Raw genomic sequence first — 24,118 nt, forward strand, 5'->3', positions numbered from 1 at the left:
AAAGCGCGTGTGTACTCGTACAAACAAATATTTATTTGAAAGTGTAAACTGAACAACTGCGCTTGAGCCGCTGATGACAAAAAAACAGGCAACTGGAAAACACGAAACGAAATCAGAGTACCGCCATAGTGCCGCCCTCTAGAATAGAGCACCCAGGCGAGAAGCAAAATGCCTGGTACAATTGTCAGATGACACGATGGCTAGTGCACGGCGCAAAAAGCCACCAAAAGCCAGCGACTCGACGCCAGTGAAAAATTGGTCCATCGACCTTGTAGGATCTTGCCAAAGTCCCACTAGGAGTGACGTGCGGACTAAATCCAATGTACTGTTTTACAGCGGAGCTGTTAAGGGCTAGTTTCCCCAGGATCGTGTCCCCCGCAAAGAAACGAAGACACCGAACTCTGGACACCTACCGCCATCTATGAGCGACGGCGGCAAGCCAGGTTGTGAGGAGGTCAATCTCTATTTCAATGCATTAAATATTTTGAGGTCAATCTCTATTTCAATGCATTAAATTATTGACGAGGCAAATACTGGTTTTGTGTAAGCTTTAGTAGTTCCGTTGAAAAACAATAGCGGTACAAATCTAAAGAAAATCATGAGATACGTTACGGGATACACAGTTCCCTTCGGGTAGCCATAAAACAACTAGTTGATGAGCCACTGAATAATAAATGCGAGTCTCAAGTCAAAAAGGTTTGTGGAGGTCAGAGTGAAACACTTCACTTCACCTGACAACGACGGTGGTGACGTTGTGGCAACGATGTGGTGATGTGGCGTTCTGGCAACGAAGTGGTGATGTGGCGTTCTGGCAACGAAGTGGTGACGCCTTCCATGGTCGGTGCAGCCGCCACTGTGAGTCGTCCGGGACGACGGAACATCGTCTTCACAATACGGCCCGGTTGTCCCTCGCAGTTACGCCCAGTCGTTTCTGTTTGCGTCGACGGCTCTCAGAAAGAACCCCCAGTCAGCTGTCGCCCTCGTTGTTCCAAACACCTTTGCTTTTTCTGCCTGTTGTCTCGTGCTTCTGTTCTTTCCAAATCCCGTCTTCTTCTTCTTTCTTGCACCTCGTTGAAATGTCTGATCACAGTTCACCACACAGGTATCTGGTTGCCGCCGTCGCTCATAGATGGCGGCAGCCTTTCCACTCTGGCTTGCCGACTTGCGGCCGGCCATTACTTTCTGTTGTACAGCTCCGCTGGTCTTCCTTCTTCACCAGGGTGGAAAGGCTGTAAGATTTTTCCTTAATTCTTTTTTTTTTTTTCAGCTCGTTGCTGCTTGCGCGCTGCCGCAGCTTATGGAAGAAAGTTGGCTGCCCAGTGACGTGGTGTCAAGAGCTCGTTTGATCCTCGACCATTGTCCCGGAAACAGCGTCGGTGAGGTTCTAACTGGAGCACGGCAACGAACCAAGGCGGGATAAAAAGCGCTGTGCCAAACATTTAGAGGAATCCTTATGATTCACATTTTTCATGACTTACACAGAGCGTGACAAAGTCAGTTCATACACGAGTAACTTGGCCGATGAATGAACTTAGAAGTTTAACTCGACTCAGGGACGCCATGTTGGAAAGTCGCCCCTTTAGACTTTGAGAGGTAACACCATCAGGTGTGAACTGCTAGTATACATCGAACCCCCAGAGTAAATATGTTTTACCCCTAAGACCTACACTCATAAAATTTCAGCATGACACATGCACCACCTAAAGACGTCCTTGTGAAAAGTTTAAACGCAGTCTGCAATCAAGCAACGCCAAAATTACAGGACGCTTAAGCTCCGCCTTTAAGAGAGGAACGCAATGGCTAAACATATAAACCCCCGCTCGTTCCAAAGCCATTCAAGCGTGTCTAGTCGGTAGCGTGTCTGGCTCGTAACCGAGGGGCCGTGGGTCCCAATCCCGCCTCCGCCTAAAATTCTTCGAATATTTTCTTTGAGGCAAACGAATTACTTTATAAAGTGAAATCATTCGAGACATGCGGCGTCCTTTCATTCGCATTACATGTAATTTTTTAATCACTTTCATTCCAAGAGTGACGTCACGTTTCAACGGAGCCAACGTTACTAGATTACCTCACTTGTGGAACTCCCGCGGAAGGAGGCACTTCTAAGGCCGGTACTCCCCCTCACTCCCTTCAGTCAGCCTCCCGTCGTTCGAAGCGCCATCTAGACTTTCGTTTACGAACTGTGTCTTCTACAGAGTACGCTGGAACGCCATCCAGACGCTGTGCTTCGAAACTTACGTATTCCATAGAACACACGGCAGTTACCCTATAGACGCTTTGCAGCAGCTGTGCATGGACGCCGCCATAACTGACCTTCAGTTTTTCCTCTTATTTCGTTTATTTCACCTCATCATTACCATAGCAGGCAAAATTATTGCCGTTTTAGATTCAATTGTGTCCTTTTCTAAAGCATCGGCCTTTGTAGAGGATTGTCAACTACCGTTTCAGTTGCTCGGCATCTCGGTAAGACAAGAGAAGGTCAGCAATGGCGGCTGTAATTTGGCGCGTGTCTATTAAGCGTCTATAGCAGCCGTCCGGTGCGTCGAACGACGGGAGGCGAGTCGTGGTGAGTGAAAGGGGGGGGGGGGGGGGGTTACTGTCCGTGCATGCAGCGTCTATGAGCAGTTCCGTAACTGAGCTAATCTGATAGCGTTGTTTGAAATTCCCGCGAGTGTGTCTGTGATGTCATGACCCTATCTACCAATCAGGATATTCTCGTTACGCCAACGTGAGCGCCTTCAAGCTCTCACTTTTGAAAGGTGCATCGGCACTCGTCGCCTTAGTCTATCTCCAACGTACAGTGAATGCGGCGCCATACTGCGCTTTTTTCTCTGGGTTAGCTGGTGATAGCGAACTACAGCTAGGTTCCTTTTCTCCGGGGATAATCATCGTCATTCTTGTCCAGCTCGCTTGCACCTTTAAATTATTAGTAAACTCCCCCTGCCAAAATGGGCAACACTGGATATCCCTTCAACTCGTGGCCAGAACAAGGTAAAAGGACGGGACAAAAGTAGGAGTCTGTCCTGTGCGCTCCTTCTACTTTTGTACCATCCCATTGTGCGGTTTTTATTTCTCCAGAACCAGGCGCGTTTTGTTGGCACGTGCCGCCATTGTGGCCACACCACATGCTTGGCTTTTCAATGCTCGAAGAAAATGATGTGCTGCGTACATTGTTAAGAAATTACTTTAAACTAGAACTTTACTAACTGCACACCATTTCCAAAGTGAAAAGAAAGCTATAGCGCTCAAAAATAGGAAGCCCAAAGCAGTATTTTTGGTATGAAATCTTGAAAATAAAAGTGGACCCCCCCCCCCCCCCCCCCCCCCCCCCCCCCCCCATTCCTTGCCTTCTATCCTTCTAGAAGCTCTCCGCCTTTTCACTCCGATGCATCCGCAGTGTTCAAGCACGTCGTCAGCCGAATCCAGCTCACGTACTGTATACGAGCAGAGATTACTCTTATTTCCGTCGATGAAAGCGAAATTCATCCGACTAAAAACTTGGTAGTATAAGCGTCTGGCAGACCGTGGATTGCCGAACCAATGGGCTATAGAATGCTGGAAGGGCTGTAGCTGTAGATCAACATTGCAGAGAACACGAGTGGCTAATCCTGCTGCGGTGTCGGGAAGGCGTCTCCGACTGGTGTGTTTAACGTCCTATACATCCGCCCATGCATTGAAAGAGGTCCTGAAATAGGTCCCGAAGTGGCAACAAATGACGTCACAAAAGCCGTCATGCTGTCGGATGTCGCAATCCTAGTGATTGGTCCGAGAAGTTGCGGCAAAAATCGCGAGCAGACGTGAGTGTCGCTGTCGTGGACTGTCAAGCTGGAGAGCGCGAGTCCGAAGCCGTTCGGACCTAACGGATGAAATAAAATTTAAAAAAAAGTCAGTATTTTTATTTTAATATTATTATTATTTTTGCTTCGTATATCACGTTTCTGGCGCCTTGACGTCGCGTTGTGCAGTAGTGCGCGATACGCGGTTACTAATATTCGGAACCAAGAGATGGATCGGTCAGCCGACATTCTGGAGAACGTTCGGTAGGGATTTTTGCCAATTCGTATTTTGCAGGATCCATTTTTGCCAATTCGTATTTTGCAGGATCCCTAATGTTCAAGGGAGTTAGCATTATTCGTCAACACGTGGCCCAATACATCAGTGAACGGGACGGCGTTCAGGCTCATATGAACGATGTGTTCATTTGTTCCGGAGTGTTCCACGGCGCAACGGTAAGGACTTGATCGGGACACTTGACCCTCATAGAGACTCTTGATAACGACACTTCATCTTTTGTAGAGGAGGCATTGGTTGAAAGTGTAAATTTTCATTTTTCTATATACCGGTGTTTTTTTTTATGCTCTACCGATTTGTTTTAAAAAGCCGTGAATGGCGGTTGATGCAGGTGAGTTACACAGCCAGGGGGACATAATATAGGGGGCTAATCATCACAATAAGCCGAATAATTAACTAAAATGTGTTATTTAACTTTTTAATTTGAGAAAATAAACATATGGTTCCACTTAGAAACTTGCTGATCGTCATCGAAAAATTTTTAGAAAGACTCTGAGCGCGTGGGAAGCGCCAGTGGTGCGCTAAACTGACCACTCGTGCAGCAGGCACAAGGCTGGGCTGAGAAAACCCGGAGGATGAGAGACGGAAGAACCGCGCGGACGCCTTATCGCAGCGGCAGCCTTGCTCCCGTGTCACGAGTGGGAACTTGAGAGCTCCACCGTGCTTCCAACGCTTTCCAATATTGACTGGTTTGGTGGTTTTTGATGACGCTCAACAGGTTTCTAATTGGAACCATATGTTTATGTCCACTAATTGAAAAAGTTAATTAAGATATTTAGTTAATTAGCCGACTTATCCTGATGATTATCCTCCTATATTATGTCCCCCTGGCCGCATAACTCACTTTTACAAACCGCCTTAGCGGAGCTTTCATGGCTTAAAAAAAAATCTGTAAAGATTAAATTAAAAACCAGTACAATTTGTTTTTCTCGATACCTTCTTATGTTCAGCGCGTTTTTTTTTTATTTTAGGTTTACATTTAATATTTTCTTTTTATAATTTTTGCATGTTTTTATCGTTCAGAGTGAAAAAGGTGGTCGGTTAACGGAAAATTACATATTTTACCTCGCTGATGTATGCCGTAATGTCGATCAAACTGCCTCCCATAAGCCTTTTTTCTTCTTCTAAATACCCTCCATCTAAAAGGTGAAGAAAAGAACACACTAGAATCGAATCCTTTGTAGCCTTGTCGAACACGCGCCACGTTACCCAGTATCGACGTTGTCGCCGTACGCTGCAGCGACACAAGAGATACGGGCGCCTCCACAAACATATGTCTGCTTTCTGTCGCATCATGGTGAGATTCGCCCATTAAGTCTGGCCGTTATTACAGTTGGTGATGAACGTGCTGAAGGAGTGCAAGAACGGAAAGCCGCCCGGCGCCATGACCTGCATGCCCCAGTACGTGGCGTTCCACCATTTTTTCGATGAGTTCGGATTTCAGAAGGTACGTACACTACTCGGTCTTTATGTTCAACACGATACCCAGGCACACCATTTAGCGTTTCCATTCTGCCGTACGTTCTGACCAACCTATGGTGCAATTTTAGATTTATACTTTCGCGAATCTAACAGTATGGTGCGAAATGCCAGCAACTATAGTATGGCACGAAATGCCAGTGATAACGAAATTAACCGGGCACAACGGCACTGTCAACTGCATTTTAAATAAAATTTAAAAAAAAGTGAAAATAACTTTGTAAGCACGGCGGTCTGTCTTAAAGCATTTTCATAAAATTCACACAAACGCATCAAGGAGGTTTAGTCGGTCTGTTTCCTTCGGTGAAAAGAATTTGGTTATGGTAGTTTTATGCTCGATAGAATTTGCACTGATTTAGGCCTTTCTCGTCTAAACAAACAAAAAAAAATGTATTAAAAAAAGAGAAAAGTGCGCTTTACTAGATCTTTGACAACGCGAGTAGCGTCGCTCGCGGCGCCGAAAGGAATGCCGGGAACTCAAGGTACAACCAGCTGTAGCAGAAGTCAGAAGCAACCTTTTTGGAGGCGACAGCGAGCGGGCGAAGGCAGGCGAGCAACCGCGTTACCCTCTCGCTCTTTTCATTATCACGTGGGGGCAAGCAGAAGCGTACATGACTTCGCGCGCGGCCTTTTGCGATTTTTAGATGCGGTCTATTAAAGGGATACTCCGGCCGTGTTGCGAGCTACCCAAATTGCATTTTCTGAATACCAGGACTTTAGTCTTCCCGGTATGCTGTTTATTTTACTGCCCCCTTTGTACCATTTCTGTCGTCACACTACGGTGTTGCCAGTAGGGGGTCTCGGTTTGAGAAATAGGATGTGAACGAAATTTGAAAATTCTATAACTTCAAGAAATATATTTATTTTCCCGCAATACTCGGGGGAGTGGTGCAGCCGTGTCTATCGGTGTGTTTAGCTAATCTTTAGCCAAAACAGAGACAAAAAAAAAAAAATCGCTGGAGCATTTATTTAGAGGGGAGGGGTACTCCGGCGATTTCTGTAGTTACCCTGACTAACTATATTTACGGAACCGCCGGCCTTTATTACCCTTTCCGGTGTGCTATTTAGTATCGCGAAATTCAGAACAGTTATTGTGAAATCGGCAAGTGATAATGACGCCAAAACCAATAAGATTCAAATATACCCGCGCTTTTCAATGCCGTAAAGTCAGGGGAATAAAGCTGGCTTGGTTGGTCGAGCGGGCAGTCGAAAAAATGGACTATGCCGAGCATTTGTTTCGTGCTGCTGCGCGGGTGAGGGAGCGAGCTTCTATAGCATTCACTTGACACCATGAAGAGCTTGCAATGAGTTAGGAATAAAGTCTACAGTCCAAAAAGTGAACCCCTGCCTTCCAATAATAAAGTCTACAGTCCAAAAAGTGAACCCCTGTCTTCCCCGGACGTCATTTTTTTTTTCATGTTGCCAGTAGAGACTTTCACTTTCAAAAACACGGCGAGGACCGAAATTCTAAATTCAGTAACTTCGCGAAAAAAAAAAAAAAAAAACTTATTTTGGCCGAATATTTGGGTTAATATTTCAGCGATGTCTGTTGGTGTCCTTAGCAAATTTTCGTGAAAATTGGGGACTATGAAGAAAGCACCGGAGTACCGCCTTTAACAAGCAACACCCCGGCAACGAATCCGCACAAAATATGGCGCTTACTAGGACTTGGAGGCTGGTTCACACGGCCCGGTTTTCTTCCGTTACGTTACGTTGCACAAGTTTACGTACAAGTCACCAAGGGGCTTCCTATTAAGCGTGACTGCCAGTTCAAGGAGATAGCCTGGCACGCTACATTCGAAACACGAACCTTTCGGTGGCTTATAAGTAACGTAAGAAAACGTAAGGAAACAATACTTTGTGAACCAGCCTTTAGGCTGGTTCACATAGTAGCGTTTCGTAACGTTTCTTTAGGCTGTGTGAACCAGCCTAAACGCCCATCCACACAGCATTCTTGTTCGTTGTTAGTTTAAAGATGCTGTGTTCTGTGTTCCGTCCTATTTGTTTATTCTTTCGTGTGTAAATTTAATTGTAGCCAAAACAACTTTTTGGTTCCTTTGGTTAATTCCCCTTCCTCCCTTATTTTCTCCTCTCGCTACCGCAAACCAGGGAAACGTGTCGAGTCAGGAAAGAAACCGGATGGATGGATGGAAGGATGGATCTTTTAATGGCTGCACTTTTTATAACGGGCGGCAGCTTGCGCCACATAGCCGCCGTTTGTGACGTTGCTGGACAAAAGGCCAATCAGGGACCCCGGATTCGCCCCACAATTTTACTCCGTGAAGAAATCCCAATACGCGTCCGGCGTACGAGATGCGAAGGCGGATGCGTGCCGCCGGTCGTAATAGACCACAGTGCTTTTTTTTCCCGCAGATTCTTTATTACCTCGACGAAAACAATGGCTGGGCTCACAGTATCTCCAGAATGCAGAGGTCACTTGACGCATCCCGGAAGTTCTGCGAGCCGCGTTTCCTGTTCGTTGTCAATCCTGGCAACCCAACAGGTATTACAGGGCACCTCTGTAATTCACATCCGCTACGGGAGACACTAATGCGAGAGATCACTGGAATAATCACCAACATTACGCAAAAAAAAAAGAGAGGATGCATGGCACACCTAGAAAGATGAAACAAGGACTAGGGGACTAGGGGGTAAAACGCAAGGGTACTCGGGCGTGCAGAAAAGCATGGTGCGAAGGGAGACGAAGGGAGTTTTAACCGCGTGCGGGTCGCCTTTCCTCTAAGCAGGACCGTGTGAAGAGGAACACGCTCTTCCAGACCGGGCGAGCTTGGGATCATGGGAAAATCTATCTGGATTTCATAAAATGAAATTCCTTGGTGCGTGTCGTCCGTTTTCCCTGTACCGCCGCTTTTTTCACCCGGCTTGGAAGAGAGTCCGGGGACGGTGTCAGGCATGCACAACCTGCCTGGGCCCTGCGGCTGGGGTTGAGGCCCCGGGTCAACACCATCTAGAATAATGAAGGCCCCTGAACGCCCCACATTTCCTCCGTGAAGCGTCACCCCAATCGGATGGCGCCAACACAGCAATTAGACCCGAGCCCGGTGCCGAACGTTTTTCGTTCGGCACCGGGCTGATTGGACAGGAGGCCCAGCCGAGCACTGACGCAGCGCTCGTAACCAATCGGTGTCTTCGCTCGATCTCACTGTGATGACGTCGAAATTCTAGTGTACGGGCTTTGATTGCTCTAGGTGGTGTTGCGCGGGCCCACTACGCTTAATGAGATTTACGCTTCTTGTTCCGTCCTACCATTGCCTTTTTACGAGTTGCAGAGTACGTTTTCAATTTCCCCTGCGGGAGTCGAGCCATTGTTAAGCCAAGCCACCTTGATTTGTGTTGGAGCGTCGCCACTGCGCGGCGCTTGTGTGATAATTCCGTATATCCCGCTCTGGTATACTCCAGCGTATTTACTTGCTTTCGTTTCCATCGTGGGTAAACTGGCTAACCTGTTTCTGCCACCTTTAAACATTTGGCGCTTTCGTCGTTGTCTGTGTTTATTTCAATGCAAGAAGCACTCTAGTCGGTGACAGGTTCAGAGTTCAGGGGAAGCTCATCCCATCTCTGTCCACTTTAGCAGAGCTAACGCTGGAGAGAAGGTCGCCTCCTATCCTGAGTTCACTCTGCTAAAGGGGGAAAGGTGACTTCCCCTAAACTGCCACCGATTATAGTTACATAATGCGGGCGAAAGCAATACTAAAATGCGAAGACTGTGTAGTGGCCTTTCCTTTCCATATACCCCCCCCCCCCCCCCCTTTTATTACATTCCGTACCTCCTAACACTGCTCAGACACCAATGCGCATGCCCGAAAAATAAGCATTATGCTTTTTAAGGAGTAGCCAACAGGCCTTAAAACACGGGCGTGGCGTGGTGTTCATAAGAGGATCAAATTTTTGTTGGCTATTTCAGCAACGGTCCTCTCAGCCGAGAGAATCGTGGACATCATCCGGTTTTCTTACCAAAACAACCTAATAATTCTAGCTGATGAGGCAAGTCCCTTTACTTTATCACTTGACTCTTTTCCTTTCAGATATGCCCTTGCAACAAACATGCTAGCTAAGTCATTGTCGGAGATCGCTTCTATCAATTTTACCAATCAATTTGTAATTTTTTGCCGAGAATTCTTTGTTCGTGCTTAGCTAAACTTCATACAACCTCTTGTCGAATCCCTGATTCCAACATTCTTTAAATATTTTACGTCTATTTTGCAAACGTAACTATCCACACAAAGCGGACAAATAACGTAATTAGACAGCTATGCCGTAGGATGGTCAATTTAAAATTAGCACGAGCATCGTCAATTCTTTAGTAATGTGAACAGCTGAATTTAAAGGGAAACTGAGGCAGTTCTGTATTTGATGAAAAACCCTTAAATCGTTTTCATTTGGCCACCAGGATCACGAATATCATGATTGTTCTTCAATTTGGTGCACGGAGGCTGCAGAAAATCATTTTCAAAGTACCGCTGAAGCTTCCCCTTCCCGGAGCATGACGTCATAAAAGGAGTTTTCGGAATATCCGCTCTCGCGCATCTTCAACGCCTATCAAAGCTATGCACGCGCACTCTTGCCATTAAAGAAAAATAATAAAAAAGAAGTCAGAAAAAGACGTTACGATCGCTGTCAGTGCGTGGAAATATACCTGGCAAGCTTGCAATTGCACGCACTGCCCACACGAACGACACGTCATAAAAGGGCCGAAAGATTATTTTATAACGGAACGACTGGTCGGAGGTTTTTTGTGTTTTCTTTCGTTTAGTTAGATCTTCGGAGAAAACGGACGTGATATTCAGATTCATGGGATAAAAATACTCTAAAAGTCACCTCTAGGTCGTGGCATTCGCACAACAAACTACATATTTTGTGAGGAGCAGCTAACCATAAAATGTGCATACATTTGTTTCGTAGGTGTTTGAGCACAACATCTACACGGAGCATGCCCCATTTCACAGTTTTCGTAAGGTTATGCACAAGATGGGAGATCCCTGGTCCAAAACACAGCTCATCACCTTCAATTCATTATCGAAGGGTATCATGGCAGAGTGAGTAGCCTGCGTTGCATCGATAGTAAGGTGGCCGCATAGTATATTGCCGTTCATATCCGAATTTAGCAGTTCCGAGTGATATTTGTTTTTATCTATTACTGGCTATATGCCTACAAAATATAGTTACATTCAATATGATATGGACAGGCGTGTGTGTACTGTAAGGTATCGGTTTGGCCGACGAGACTCGTCGACCGTTGCTACGCTCAGCGGAGCCGCCGGGTTGAGTAGATAGCTCAACCCGGCGGCTCCGCTGTAGTAGATAGCTCGAGTGTAGTTAGTTCTGGCGGTTGGAATGAGCGGCCATGATTTACGGGTGTCTTAGATCAAGTGTTTATGAGACGTTGAAACCTGCGCTGCTCTTTTAACGCATTCACATAGTTTACACTTATCTGTGTTTATTTGCCGTTAGTTTCGCTTCATTTTTTGCTTCCCAGCTTTTTTGTAAGGTACAACTGTTCGCTACCAGGCCTCAAGCGCGAGCTATTCGTTGAAGGGTGCATCTCGGGCTGCGCGAACTTTCGATCAGCCGGAGCAACAGCCGAAAATAAAGCTACGAGATCGGGATCCTCGCCTTCAAAAAATGTCACAATTAAAAATCAAGCATTTGCTCAGAGTGTTGTAATAAAAATCGCAAGGAAAGCAAGAACTGCCAAATTAACCGATTTTTTGTTTTGTTTTTAGAAATATGTTTAGAGCTCGGGAACGACAGTGTACTTCTTCCCTTGTTCTATTAAAAATAGCAGCACGTTGGCGGGCGGTGTCATTTTAGTTCTAGTTACACGTTGGCGGGGCGGTGTCATTTTAATTCTAGTTATCACATCACCGGCAGGGCCCAGAGTAGTCATAAAACACATAGAAGTGAAAGACCTCACTGGCAAAACTGTGATTTTACAAAAAGTATAAAGAGCGAGGTCTCTTCGCTATATAATTTTATGCCCCCCCCCCCTCCCTCCCCCGTCTTACGTTGGCTTGCGACCTTTCCGGTGTGGGCTATTTGACCCCCACACTTGAATGAGTTTGAGACCCCTGATATATATTGTCAGGTTTCACTGCGGCCAGTGTCATTTATTAGTCGATCTCTGAACGCAGCTGAAAGGAACTACACCGTGCAAGAATGGGAGTGTTTGGCCGTAGTCTGGGCCATTGACAAGTTCAGGCCGTATTTGGAGCATACCACGTTTGAGGTACACACCGACCACGCTTCTCTCAAGTGGATGTTCACCACGAAACAGACCTCAAGCAGGGTACGTCGATAGGTGCTACGCTTGCAAGGTTTCGATTGCCTCATCAGACACCGTCAAGGAGCAGCAAACATCCCAGCTGATGCTTTGAGCAGGTTCCCTGCTTTAGTCACGGTACCGCCGTCGGAAGCACTGGACACCGAAACCGATGAGTGGTTCCCCATAGAGACGGTGGAGCCAGAGCACCCACTTCGGTTCGAGGAAAATGCCACAGTGGAGGAGACGGACATATCCCTCCTCCTCAATGCATCCCAGCTGGCTGATGAACAACAGAAAGATCCTGAAATCTCCGAGGTAATTCGCTACCTCCAAGACCGAACTCTACCGACCGACGAAACAGAGGCACGTCGAACACAACATGTTTCTAATGATAGTGAAATCGATCATGACGGACAGCTACTAAAGGTTTCAGGGGAAAGAAAACTCATCTGGGTTCCAAAACAAATACGCCAGACGGTACTGCAGTTGTCACACGATAACTTTTTAAGTGGAAACTTGGGGTACTTCAAGACTCTGAAGCGGGTCACTGAAAGGTATTTTGGATCAGTATGAGGTCTGACGTTTCACGCTATGTGCGATCTTGCCCGTCCTGTCAGACTCTGAAGCCTCGTCGTCAAAAGCCGGGGGGACTAATGGACAGTACCTGGGCAGAGGAACCTATGGCACAGCTGAGCGTAGATATCATTGGGCCATTGCCTATATCAAAACGCCACCACAGATATCTTCTCGTGGTCATCGACAAGTTCACGAAGTTTGTTGAACTATTTCCCCTTCGCGCTCCGACCAGTAAGGCCGTCCTGGAAAAGATGATTGAGGTGTTTTGTCGGCATTGCTTCCCAAAAAGCATATCCAGTGACAATGGAAAAGTCTTCGTTTCTCGGCTGTGGAAGAACGTCATGAAGCACCTCGGCATCAAAGACCGCCACACGGCACCGTACCGCCCTGCAGGGCAGATGGTAGAGCGGCATAACGCAACAGTAAAGCAGTGCCTCGTGGCATACTGCCGTGACCATCGTGACAGGGACCAACGTGTCCCCGAAGTTTCATTCGCGATGAGAACTTGCGAAAGTGTGACCACAGGGTACACGCCAGCTTTTCTGTGCTATGGGCGCCAGCTCCGCAAACCATGGGAACAAAACCCCGGTCAACTTCCTACACCAGACAGCCGAGCTCCAGGCTTCGTGGCAGAGGTGACATCTAGGCAGCAAGACGCACACGAGTTTGCGCTAGAAAACCAGAGAAGAGCCCAAGAGCAGCAGCGCCGCTACTGCAACAGAAATCGACGACAGTGTAACTTTAGGATCGGTGATCTAGTGCTCCGTGATCTGCACTCTGAGCGATGCCAGCAAGGGCGTGGCGGCAAAATTGGCACCGAGATGCTCTGGGCCATTCGTGGTGGTGGGGAAAGTGGGGCTGAATGCCTATCGCTTGAAGGACCGCAATACTGGACGACCAGCGGGACTGGCACATGTTGACCAGCTGCTGAAGTTTTGTGAAGACCGGCTGAACATTTAATCTAAGGGGGGAGGATTGTAAGGTATCGGTTTCGCCGACGAGACTCGTCGACCGTTGCTACGCTCAGCCGAGCCGCCGGGTTGAGGAGAAAGAAGTAGTAGCTGGAGTGTGGTTGGTTCTGGCGGTTGGAATGAGCGGCCATGATTTATGGGTGTCTCAGATCAAGTGTTTAAGAGACGTTGAAACCTGACAGTACAATCATGAAGCCTTTTAAGGACAACGATTCCCCGTTCGAGACGTGCGAACCTTGTTGAGTCAATCGCTCCTCACGTGTACTCCCAACGCTTACTCACTAGGCCAAGATGCCATAGCTCTAGGATAAACTGCGTTACATTTGTGTTTAAAAATTTCGGACATACGGTGCGAGTCCGTCTGCCTGTTCTGAGCCATATAATTGTCCAGATTAATTTGCACATATAGTCTGGATAGAAAAAAAAAATAGGAGGAACTCGTACTAAATAACTGCAATAACATCGCTCAAAGAAATTATACGAGCATTCAGGAACCTCGCCTGTCTAATGCTGCATGTCGTGTGATCACAGAGACGGTCTACAATGTGGCTACTTTGAGATCGTGAACCTGAATGGAGACGACGAAAAGAGACTTCTGAAAGCTGTGGTTGAGCTGCTGCCCTCAACTCTCTCGCAGGTGAGCGTAAATTCCCTACGACGGGCTTTATGTAGAGCAGTTGACAGGACACGAATCACATAGTACAGTGAAGCGTGCTAGGGTGAATTAGCCAACTATGACATGCAACTTATCACGAATATACCCAATGAAACCTAAAATTTCCCTACTAATCGCCAGAATGCTTACAGCGGTATGATAAAGAGGTATCTCCCGTTCTTCACTGAACGGAAAAAAACATTTTAAAGTAAAAACTGTCTTTATGGCCCGGGGGATTTTTATTTTTTATAATGCTTTCGGTTGTAAACACAAAATGTCTTAACTAAAAGTCTTCTACACTCGCGAGTTTCTAAAGTAATTCGTCTCCTTTACGTTAAAACTCCACGCCTTACATTTGATCGAAATAATGACCAACTACGAAAGCAGCTGTGAATTGTTGTATGTATACAGTTTACCGTAGCCAGAAAGTTTTTTTTTTTTTTTTTTTAAGGGGGGGGGGGGGGGCGTTGAACATAGGTTATAAAGTTGACAGAGTTTGAAAGGCACAGCGGTCGTGTCAATGACACAGGCCGTAAACATGTTTTCTAAATTTGAAGCCGTATTTTTCTCTCGGTTTACCTTTTTTTCCAAACATCTGCCCCATAACCTCCAAAATATGTAGCCTAGGTTAATCAGCATATTAAAAATTTTGATACACAACTCAGCCCATCTTTGCTTCTCTGAATATCTAAATGAACCTGTTAGGCATTACACAAAAATGCAAAATAAATCTCGCAAAAGAGTGTTAAAAAAATATTGATCTAAATATTAAAATTAATCCCGTGACCCATGGAGCAGGACAGAGACGCCGACTCGCCACTATACTCGCCGGTGGGAGAATCGGCCACACATATAGGCCTATTATTGAGGAAGATAACATCACGGGGGAATAATTTAGCGATGCAGTACTTCTTGTATCCCTGGATTATCTCAGTTCACACATTAATGACCTTGTATTATAGTCAATCTACAGAGAGTCCCGCCCCATTAAAATATTACTGCTACTTCCCGCTAGGTGGCTTTGGATTGTCTCGTCAAACCTCCCCAGCTTGGTGACCCATCGTACGACTTATACCTCAAGGTAACTGCAGGATCAGACTCGCTTTGAGCAGAGTTAGTAGTAATTTGGCTTGACATAGGAATACTTGACAGCGAACTCACTTTATGCTTTCTTTCTTCCACGTCTTTTATTCCGATTGTGCAAGGAAAAGAACACGATCCTAGAGTCCCTCAAGAATCGAGCGGAGCTGGTACAAAACACATTGAACAGCATTGAAGGGTTCTACTGCAGCCCCATTCAGGGGGCCATGTGCGCCTTCCCTCGAGTTTTACTACCACAAAAAGCTATCGACAAAGCAAAGGTATCTGTTTTTCTTTGACTTTTCTCCCAGTGTTCAGCAGTGCAAACCATTTTGGTAAACTTGCATATCAGTTAGTGAACTAACTTATAATTTTTTTTTCAGTTATTAAAGTAAGATTTTGATCGACATTTCTCACCATCGTCTGAGTGGGCGAGGCGATAGCAGCGAGGACAGTATGCTCAACCGCTGTCTGCTTCTTTCGCAGTTCTTCGTGTCCCTCGCTGTTCCTGTGTACAATGCTACCGCGGCGCACGGATACCAGCTACTGCCGGCGCTTCCTGCTTCGTCAACTGTTTCATGCTGCGTGGTCGACCCGTCTTGTTCGTCCACGGACTTCCTTGCCAGCGGAATTAAGGATGTTCACGGTTTCCTTAACGGCCTACAAACCGTGAATCTGCAAGTCACCCCCGTCGGTGATGCCCTCCTGGATCGTCCAATCATTGAAAGGCCCAGTTCTGTGACGTCGGTTAACGAGGATAGAAAAGCTTCACCGGCATCTTTCCTCTTCAGTGGGCGAGGCGATAGCAGCGAGGACAGTATGCTCAACCGCTGTCTGCTTCTTTCGCAGTTCTTCGTGTCCCTCGCTGTTCCTGTGTACAATGCTACCGCGGCGCACGGATACCAGCTACTGCCGGCGCTTCCTGCTTCGTCAACTGTTTCATGCTGCGTGGTCGACCCGTCTTGTTCGTCCACGGACTTCCTTGCCAGCGGAATTAAGGATGTTCACGGTTTCCTTAACGGCCTACAAACCGTGAATCTGCAAGTCACCCCCGTCGGTGATGCCCTCCTGGATCGTCCAATCATTGAAAGGCCCAGTTCTGTGACGTCGGTTAACGAGGATAGAAAAGCTTCACCGGCATCTTTCCTCTTCAGTGGGCGAGGCGATAGCAGCGAGGACAGTATGCTCAACCGCTGTCTGCTTCTTTCGCAGGTATGTTACCTTCAGAACGCTCATTGTGTACGGTCCGATAATCGCTTTTTACTGCTATTTCCTCGCCCACATGGATACGATCACGGTATTTGTTGTTTTGTTGACCTGTGCTCTCAGCTGGTGTATTGCATCAATAGCCTTCTCCTTAGTGGAGACGTTGAAACGAATCCAGGACCACCAAAAAAAGACAGCAAAAAAAACAAAACAAGATAACGTAGTTTCGGTTACAGAGGACTCGAGGGCTGCTAATTCGGGTGAGAGCGATAATGACGGAAGAGATATCGAGAGACAACCCACAGTTTCGGATATGTTTGCTGAATTGCTGGCTGGCCAGAAAAAGATGGCTCAGGACATAGCTGAAATCAAATTATTCCAACAGTCAGTTAACTCCCGATTTGACGCTCTTGAAGCACGAATGGCTGCCCTCGAGTCGCCTTCTGCCACGCCAAGTGTCCCTTGTACATCTTGTGACAATCTGCTTATAGAGCTTAAGTCATTGTCTGGTGTGGTAGACAGACTCGTCGCGAGGAATGACGACATGGAAAACCGCTCGCGCAGAAATAATCTAATCTTATATGGCCTCACCGAAAGCGCAGACGAAACTAGTGAGTCATTACTCTCTAACGTATCAAAAATATTCTCGGATAAACTGATTATTGACTGCCCACGTATTGAAAGGTGCCATAGAATAGGTCGAAAACACGACGATCGTTCACGTCCTGTCATTATGAAACTCCTTGATTTTCGCGAAAAAATGGAAGTATTGAAAAATTCTTTCAAGCTTAAGGGTTCAGATATTCGTATATCGGAAGACTTCTCTGTTCATGTCCGTTCTGTTCGAAAGAAAATATGGGATGCGACGGCCTCTTTCCGTGACAGTGGCTCCTCCGTTCGCCTTCGATATGATCATGTGTTCATCAATAATGAGCGATATAATTGGGATGTTAAAACTAATACTCTGGTTAAGTGTTCCGACTACTCCGCCCAGTCTACTACCACCGCCCCATCTACTGGTGGTCGTTGACTCGGCCGCGGTTTAAAAGACGGTTTAAGTGAAAATCTTTGTGTCTTGAATGTTAACGCCAGAAGTTTAGTAAACAAGTTCCCCGATTTTCTGTCACTAATTTCTTCCCACTCTGCTCACATTATTGGAGTCACTGAAACATGGTTACATGATGGCATATACGACACCGAAATTACACCCTCTGGTTTCTGCGTGGTTAGAGGTGATAGAAAGTACGGGCGTGGCGGTGGCGTCGCACTCTTTTTAAAGTCCAATATTAAATTTTCAGTTATACAGGGTCCTCCCCAGATTGAATCACTGTGGTGCAAACTTAATGTGGATAATATATCTTTAGTTGTTGGCGTTGTCTACCGCCCTCCCGGCTCTCCCATTGATCAGTTACATGCTTTATGTGACTTTATGTACGAGCATAACCTGTCTTCTTCCAATTTAATATTAATGGGTGATTTCAATTTACCTGGCATCCAGTGGTCGTCTTTGTCGCTATCTGGTCCTGACGTTCAAATATCTAGAGAGTTAGTGAACTTTTCTTTGTCATTTGGTTTAAAACAGATTGTTCAGGAGAGCACGAGAGAGTCGTCAGTTTTAGATTTGGTATTTCTTAGTATACCTCTTCTAGAAAACCATTTTGAATGTGAAGTCGTTGACGGTATATCAGATCACAGGGCAGTCTTTGTTTCTGTTGCTTATCCTGTCCCTAAAACACGTTTTGTTTACCACACTTTTCCTGATTTTAACCGTGCCGATGATGTGTCCATAATTGACTCATTAAGCTATTCCTTTGAAGTGTTTGAACAACTTAGTATCTCCAGTGACGTGAATGTACTCATTACATTTTTTGAAGACTTGGTTAAATCGTGTATCCAGCGATTTGTGCCACTCAAAACTAAAAAAAGTAACATTGTCAAACCTTGGATAACAAGAGAATTATTACATTTATCGCGACGGGTCGGCAGACTGCGGAGTGGAAAACGTTGCGCTGACCCAGTAAAGTCTGCTCAGTTTATTCAAGCTAAGGAGGAACTCCGACTAAAAACTAATTCCGCGAAGGACTTCTATTTCCGTGTTACCTTACAAAACTTAATAAAATGCAACCCTCGAAAATTCTGGAAATCTATTTTACCAGGCAGCACAATTTCAAACTCGTTTATAATTAACGACGTAACTACTATGGACGCGCTGACAATCGCTACAGCGTTTAATACGTACTTTCAGTCAGTATTTACAGTTGATAATTTCGAAGTTCCTCCTTTTACTCATGTTTCGCAGTCTGCGGTTGACGACATAGATGTGAACGTTCGGGGCGTACTAAACCTGATTTTGAAGTTAGACACTAAAAAAAGTCCTGGTCCTGATGACATTCCTAATTCATTTATTGTCAGGTACTCCCAATGGTGCAGTCGGTATCTCACGGTTATTTTTCAGAAATCACTGTCAACGGCCACAGTTCCTTCATCATGGAAACTAGCAAAAATTATTCCCGTATACAAATCTGGCAACTCACAATCACTGTCAAACTATAGACCAATTTCTATAACGTCACATTCATGCAAATTATTGGAACATATAGTCTACAGGCATGTAATAGAGTTTCTCGATACTAACAATATTTTATGCGATTTCCAACATGGTTTTCGACGCGGTTATAGTACTATGACACAACTAACAGAGTTTGTTCATGATATCGGTCTGTCTCTTGACATCGGTATCCAAGTTGATGCGATATTTATAGATTTGTCAAAGGCTTTCGACACCGTTCCTCATTCTAAACTCCTACACAAGCTTAACCTAATTCTAAATAATCATCACCTTGTGAACTGGATATCCAGTTTTCTTTCCCAACGGTCCCAGTTTGTCTACTTCAACTCATCCAAGTCTAGTACAGTTGACGTATCATCAGGTGTTCCACAAGGGTCAGTTCTTGGACCGCTACTTTTCTTGTTATATATCAATGATTTGCCACGCTGTATTTCCACTAAGGTCCGACTTTACGCTGACGACTGCGTACTATATCATGTGATAAACTCCTCAGATGACCATATAACTCTTAACAATTCTTTCGTGAATTTTTGTACGTGGTGTAAAACCTGGCAAATGAACCTGAATTTTAGTAAAACGGTTTTTATGACCTTTTCTAGGCGTTCATCACCTTCTGTGTTTAATTATTCATTTGACGGGTTATGCCTAGAAAGAGTTTTTGAATATAAATATCTTGGCCTCCTTTTCACGCCTGATTTATCTTGGTCTAAGCACATTGATACGACATGTAACAAATCTCTTAAAAGACTTGGATACCTGCGGCGTACCTTACGTGTGGCACCACAAGATACTAAGCTTTTAACTTATAAAACTTTGATTCGCCCAATCCTCGAATATGGTTCTATTATTTGGTTTCCCTACAAGGAGTCCGATATAAAAAAGGTCGAATCAGTACAAAAGAAATCGGTACGTTTTATTTGTCGTCGGTATGACAGAAACTTTTCTCCTTCTTCTAATCTTTCCGTGTTAGGTCTAAGACTTCTTTCTGAGCGTCGTGGTATCGAGCGCCTAAAGTCTCTGTATTTCATGGTTAACTCATCACGTTTTGACTCGTTACATAACTACATAAAGTTTCTCGAGCCAACTGCAACTAGGAGCCACCATGAATTAAACATTTTACCTTTTCATCCTCGTACTGATATGTTTAAATACAGTTTTTTTCCTCACACCATTGAACGCTGGAATTTATTACCAGGAAACATCCGATCACTACAACCAGATGAATTTCTGTGTGCCGTTGACAGTGGTCCACAGTGATGTCCGGACCGTCTGTGTTTACCTCCCACTCCTGCCATAGCCCCAGTGGGGCTGCAGTATGTATAAATAAATAATAAATAAATAAATAACAGTGTTGGGAACTGAATCTTTGTCTTTCAGGCGGACTGTGGAGCGGTTGAAAATGATTCATAAAATTGTTGATGGGGGTCGCGGCATCCAGCGCATGAACAACGTTAATTTCAGAAGTCACTCGCACACGGTCTCATCCTTTTAACATTACACCATTTCAATCTCATGCCAATTGTTTTAAACATTTCTTTTTTCCTCGCGCTATTGAGCTATGGAAGAATGTTGATGGATCTATACGCATGCCTCACTACCATAACCTTATTTCAGAGATAGGAAAATTTATCTTGCCTTGATGTGTGCTTGTTATATCGTTATTTCTAGTGTGTTTTTTTAATACTGATTTATTGAAGCGCAGTTTTCCACTCCTGAAATTGCCTTAATCGAGGTGGCAGTATGTACAAATAAATCAATCACGGTTAATAAAACATGGCTTACCAGTTTCAAGCAGAAAACTCAGAGGAACCTGACATTTGATGTTTTCTTTAGGAGGAAGGGTACGTCGTGCCAGACCAACGAAGGAACTTTGGTACACTTCGGTAAAGGACGATGGTTTGGACCAACTGGGAACCTTTAGGCTACAACCAAAATCTCCGATGCGATAATGCGAATGATAAGAATATCATCCGGGTTTTCGCATGGCCGGCATTGCGGCTGCTGCACGAGTGGTCATTTCAGGTTCAACTGGCGCTGGTGTGCTGTGGCAAATTGAAACAAAAAGCATGCAGCCAGTCTGAAATTGTCTTCCGATAATGCATTTCTATGGTAAAAAGCGAGTGCATTTTCTCTTTGCGCTTGATCATAAGAGCATACATCACCAATAATTCGTACGTACTAGATAGCCTGGAACATTTCCCAGTCACGCAGACGAAATAATTAATTAGTTAGTTAGAGTTTTTATTTAAAATTCATGGAATTAAAGACGGAGCTAAAACGGCTTCGTACATGTACCTATGTGCACTGTCAGACACTCTTAGCGCGAACACGGCGTCGGCGCTTTCCAGCCCGGAGGATATACGTGCCAAACGAACCAAGGACATGTGGAAAACCGAGACCACGCAAGAAGTACGCAGTAACACTGGATCAGTAACTCCTTGTGCATGCAGACGATCAAAATAAATTGAAGGTCACGTAATATAGAACGATTTGCAATAAGTACTGCTTTATCCTGTCTGCTCATGAATATCCGAGAATATGCTTGTTCTGCGTTCAAAACATGACCTGCACGCTCGAAAGTTTTGAAAATAGGTAGAAGCCCGAGAACAGCTGTGCCCGATAACAGCTGCCCGACATAGGAAATAATAAAAAAACACACCTTTCATAGCCCATATAATTTATTCTTACGTTTCGAATGTTTTTTAACCGCTCGTAAAGAAGCACGACGGCATCATTTTCATATAATGTAGTGACAGGACGGGCATATAAGCAATATATAAGCACCACCAGAATGCTTGCGAACCTTGAACACACTCTACATTCCTTTCGATCGTTATTTTGCTTGGAGTCGTCGCTCGTTATTATACCTGTCATGGAACAGAGGTTTGGGCCTGAAGTATAGCAAAGTTTAACATCGTTCAGTGGCAAAGAAAAATGCTGTAACTAAAGCAATTACACTATTACAATGTTAATGAAAGTACATACTATTCGGTACGACCTAAATAACAAAAGTTATATATGTTATTTTCCGGCGAAGAGACAAAATGCACGCGCGTTTTCCAATGGAAATGCACAGCAGCACCGCAAAAGTAGACTGTTTGCTGTCTGCTTCAATTTGCATCCCGGAAGTCGCATAGACGCTAGCGCCAGTTGAGCCTCTAGCGTACATTATAATACCTCTATGTTTCAGCGCACCCCCTCGCTTCCCACGTGCTTCAGGTCGTTCTAAAATTTGATTTAGGGGTTTTCGATGACGCTCAGCAAGTTTCTAATTGAAACCATGTGTTTATTTTCACTAAATAAAAAGTCACTGAGTTACTTGTAGCTGATTGTTTTCTAATTGGTGTTTTTTTTTCTTTTTTTTTCTTTTGCAATACTTCATCTTTGCTGTGGCTGGCAGTTTTTTGTTGCCGAAGAGAGTTCCTTATCTTCTCAACCAGCCTAGACTTTCAGGCTATATAATCGTTCAGACATCTTCGGTTTTTCATGTTTTGCTTTCTCTTTGGGCAGAGTCTTGGTCAGGAGCCCAGCTATTTCTATGCGAGTCAATTGCTCGAGAAAAAAGGTGTGTGCGTGACACCAGGCAGCGCGTTTGGCCAACTCCCGGGAACCTGCCATTTCCGGTAAGAACGAGCTATGGCCCTCGTCTCGAATCCTCCGTGGCCATGACATATGTAAGTTATATAATAGCGATCGTTCTGAATAATGATGGCTGCGTAATCCTGCTTCCATGAATAAAACAATACCCAAACGCTTCGATGCTCCACCAAGGACTATGCATGCCCTTCGATACTAATAGAAAGGTAATCAAATGTCGCATTACGAATTCTGGACATTGCCACCCAGGAATTTGTACGGCCACCTTCGTAGGTCTGTGGCTCATGGGTCGACTCGGAAGACCCCTTAGTAATGACATGCACTAGTACTACAATTGCGTGTATCCATCATATCGAAAATGACCAGAATGGATTGAGATAGGGGTTAGCAGCCAGAGAACAAAATCTGAAACCTGCGCTTGGCACAATCTGTTAACTGGCAAATCTGTTTCAGGGTTACCATACTTCCACCAATGGCAAAGCTCCTGGACATGCTTGGCCGAATCAAGGACTTCCAAGAAGAACTCACGAATCAATACAAATGAATATAGCCACGGTGGCCGAAGCGGGTTGCTCAATGTAAAAAAAAGTTGTTGAACGAGAGCTGAGGAGTAAAATAAAACGGTGGTCCATCCAAGAAATTACACGATACCGCTTTTTTTGCTATTTGGACTGGACTTTCAGTAAACTCATCTGTGCATAAAGCTTTTAGTTCAAATAGAACATATTCCAATAGAATGTCTTAGGGCAACGCGCATTACGTCGCATGGCTATACAGTATATCGAGTCTGAAGGTGCACCACCAGTAACCAGCAAACGTTTTGAAAACTAGGTATTTTAGAGAAAAGAAAACCATGCTTTTCTTATCGCAAAAGTTAACTACTCGTCGCCCAACGCTGGTCTTGGTCCAAATCTGGCGCCAGCAGATGGGGCCAGATATTAAAGTCTTAGAACTCAGCATTATCTGTTTCAAAAGTTACTAAGCGATTTTCAGAAAGTTCCAATGAGGAAATGCGGCCCTATCCCAGTAGCAGACGTCATTCATCTTTATGTAGTCGCGGGTTTCGGTGAGCATCATTTCCCCATTGAAAATTTCCGAAAATTACATAACGTTTGAATCGAATAACGCTAAGTTCTGAAACTTGGTCGCGTGGTGCCAACCGCTAGCCCTATGGGTGGGAGCTGAGCGTTCGGCAATGCGTAATTTAATTTGGCGATTAGAAGAACGCGGTTCTCATTTATCCCATACACCCGGTAACAACGAGGCGAAAACGATTGCTACAGTTCATACGTGTACAAATAAAAACAACCGTCCCCCCCCCCCCCCCCAAAAAAAAATATGTATATCGGCGTTGGCATTGAAAGTCAACTGTTGGCCCTACCAGATTTGCCTTTTAATTGTGTCCTATTATTATTAGTGCATCCCCAACATTCTGAGACCCCATATGCACTCTGCACACTCTCTCAACTAAAGTCAGAAACTCGCTGCAAAAAAAAAAAAAAAAAAAAAAAAAAGGATTTCAGCCGTACAATTATCATGAAATTGGTATACTATATACACGGCATATAATTATAGGCAGCACTAGTACGATCATATTGAATATAAATTAGAAACTGAGGAATTTGTACTTT

At 44.9% G+C, this 24,118-nt stretch overlaps 3 protein-coding genes across 3 annotated transcripts in view; 2 read left to right on the forward strand and 1 right to left on the reverse strand.

The window, feature by feature from the left end:
- The window catches only part of LOC115311683 (NF-kappa-B inhibitor-interacting Ras-like protein 1), a 137,462-nt gene that overhangs the window by 71,781 nt on the left and 41,563 nt on the right, over positions 1 to 24,118 (reverse strand). The window lies entirely within an intron of this gene.
- LOC8027189 (alanine aminotransferase 2-like) lies at positions 1,273 to 23,199 on the forward strand. The gene is made up of 11 exons (XM_040207946.3): positions 1,273 to 1,376; positions 4,102 to 4,229; positions 5,405 to 5,518; positions 7,924 to 8,053; positions 9,476 to 9,555; positions 10,474 to 10,607; positions 13,912 to 14,017; positions 15,051 to 15,116; positions 15,241 to 15,396; positions 22,401 to 22,513; positions 22,941 to 23,199. The coding sequence occupies exons 1-11, from the start codon at positions 1,298 to 1,300 to the stop codon at positions 23,029 to 23,031; spliced, it is 1,197 nt and encodes a 398-aa protein (XP_040063880.1). The 5' UTR covers positions 1,273 to 1,297; the 3' UTR covers positions 23,032 to 23,199.
- Positions 16,021 to 17,626, forward strand: LOC115315246. Its single transcript, XM_029974461.4, has one exon. It carries the CDS (start codon positions 16,398 to 16,400, stop codon positions 17,349 to 17,351), a length of 954 nt encoding a protein of 317 aa, XP_029830321.2. The 5' UTR covers positions 16,021 to 16,397; the 3' UTR covers positions 17,352 to 17,626.

This window comes from Ixodes scapularis, unplaced genomic scaffold (assembly GCF_016920785.2).
Source record: "Ixodes scapularis isolate PalLabHiFi unplaced genomic scaffold, ASM1692078v2 PGA_scaffold9__187_contigs__length_104089568, whole genome shotgun sequence".
NCBI classification, from domain to species: Eukaryota; Metazoa; Arthropoda; class Arachnida; order Ixodida; family Ixodidae; genus Ixodes; species Ixodes scapularis.